At 54.9% G+C, this 2191-nt stretch overlaps 1 protein-coding gene across 1 annotated transcript; it reads left to right on the top strand.

Moving 5' to 3' along the window:
- Positions 1-668: 668 nt before the first annotated feature.
- On the top strand, positions 669-1793 carry ENTR1 (endosome associated trafficking regulator 1). The gene has a single exon (XM_009481384.2). It carries the CDS (start codon positions 669-671, stop codon positions 1791-1793), a length of 1125 nt encoding a protein of 374 aa, XP_009479659.2.
- The last annotated feature ends 398 nt before the right edge of the window (positions 1794-2191 follow it).

Below are 2191 nucleotides of genomic sequence, written 5' to 3' on the forward strand. Positions count from 1 at the left end.
CCATGGCGCAGACCCCTCGCCGTCCAGCCAGCTTGGGGCGATGCCTCTGGCCAAAGCGCTGGTGGTGTCTCCTGCCTCTGCCCAGGGTGATCCCTGGCACCAAAACGCCAGCGGCTTGATCTCGCTGCCAGAGATCTCATCTCACCTGCAGTAGCCTGCAGGGCAGGGTTGTCCCCTCTGCCCCATGCTGTCTGCCAGAGCCAGCTGGTCCCTGTCCCTAAGGCACGCCAGAGGTCTCAGGTGGCTTCATGAGCTCCTCTCTGCCACTGGCAGCATCCCTGAGCAAGCTGGGGTTGGCTCTGCGGCCATGGGGACCAGCTCGTCATCCTGCTGCCAAAAAAGCGCTTCTGCAGTTGATTGGTTCCTCTCCCTCCCCGGTCATGACCTCACACGAGGTGGTGAAGTCACATGATGACATCACAGACCTCGGTGATTCCGGTTCTCCCCATAGCAAAGACACAGAGATGCCTGGTCCTCCCCTCCGCTCCCTCCCCCACACCCCAGCGATCTAAATGGAGGGATTTCAGTGACTGCCTCTTCCCCCACGAGCATCGCTGAAGCTGCAGAAGTTGGCACACTGCTTGTCAGTGTCACCTGCCTGCGTGATCTGGGCTCCAGGAGGATAAATTGGATCCTTCCGCTTGCTGCAGCCCAAAGCATTCTGAAAAATGTCATGGCTGCTTGGCACCTCTGGGACAATGGAGGGGGTCTGCCCAGAATCTCAAGGCTTGGAAGATGATGATGATAACGATGACAATGATGACGAATTCAGCTACCCCTGCCACTCTGCATGTCCTCCACCCCAGTGCAAGAGCCATGACAGCTCAGGTGACAGTCAGGTGGAAGATCTGGGGGAACCCATCCCATTTTCCCTAAATCCCAGGCACTCTTACATGGTGAAAGACGAAGGAGTGAAAAATAGAATATATGCCAAGACGTTGGCCAAGCATACACTGGAGCTTGAGGAGGAAGCTCAGGAGCTTCAGGAACCATTTTACAAAGACACAGAAATGCCTGGCAGCTTGTCTGAAGATGAGGACCACAGCTGGACCAGGACCTATCACCTTCCTGGGCATCAAAGGTCGCACATGTCCCGAGCTGCCAGTACGCCACTGTGCAGCCCCTATGACTCTTTCCAGTATGGCATGGGCAAGCACTTGGGGATGGATGCGTTTGCCCCATGGGCCCACACCACTGACCCTTATCTGGGGCACCCAGAGTGCACCAGGGGAGAAAAGCCCCACATGCTGCATGAGGAGGCCATCGGGGACAGGGAGTTGCCATCCCTGCAGCTGACCAACGATGTGCTCAGGGAGGAGAACGCCATGCTCAGGAGGGTGGTCGGGAGCATGCAGAGCTCCTTAGAGAGCCAGGCGTGCACGGTGCGAAGGCTGGAGAGGCAGCTGAAGGCCAGCCTGGCCAAAGAGGAGAGGGAAGTCCAAGAGCTCCAGTCCTTTGTTCAGTGGACTGAGCGGAGTCTCCAGCTAATGACCCAGCGGGCTCTGGAGGCAGAAAGCAATGTGGAGAATCTGAAGCAGGAGATCTTTTTTCTCCAGGGAGAGCTGGAGAGCTCCAAGGTGGAGAACGAAAACCTGAGAGCGAGCCAAATAACCGACCTGGGGGCTGTGAAGCACAACATAAGCTTTGCTTTGCAGAACCTCCACAAGATAATAACGGGAGCAAACTGGTCCATCAGACAGCTCACCTCTGGAGCGGAGTCACTGCATTTTGTTGCTGAGGTCCTTAAAACTACTGGCAAAATTTCTGAAGTTGAAGCAGAAAAAGAGTTATGAGCTCAATTCTGTGTGGGTCCTACGGATGAGTGTATGGGCTGAGATGACTGGTCTCCCACTACAGTCTATACTAAAACCATTTGCTCTCACGTGCTCAGATGTGTGTGTTCAGATTCATAGCCTTCGTTCTTTCATGGAAATACTTTTCTTGTTATCAAGTACAAATTGCAGGTAGTGATTTAGTTTTAGCTGCTGATGCTCTGTTCTGGTACTGCAGAGCCAGCAGCAAATGTTTCCCAGGCTCTGAGCTGCAAGGTCCAGCTGTGGTGGGCTCTGCGCAAGACACTGTGCCACTGTTCTGGCTGACTTGAGCTCCCGTGTGGGAGCCAGGAGGAAGCACAGCAGCACGGGATGCAGCACTCTTAAACAATGTGCCCATCCCTTCCTGCAGCTGTACC

Source organism: Pelecanus crispus, chromosome 1, assembly GCF_030463565.1.
Source record: "Pelecanus crispus isolate bPelCri1 chromosome 1, bPelCri1.pri, whole genome shotgun sequence".
NCBI lineage: Eukaryota > Metazoa > Chordata > Aves > Pelecaniformes > Pelecanidae > Pelecanus > Pelecanus crispus.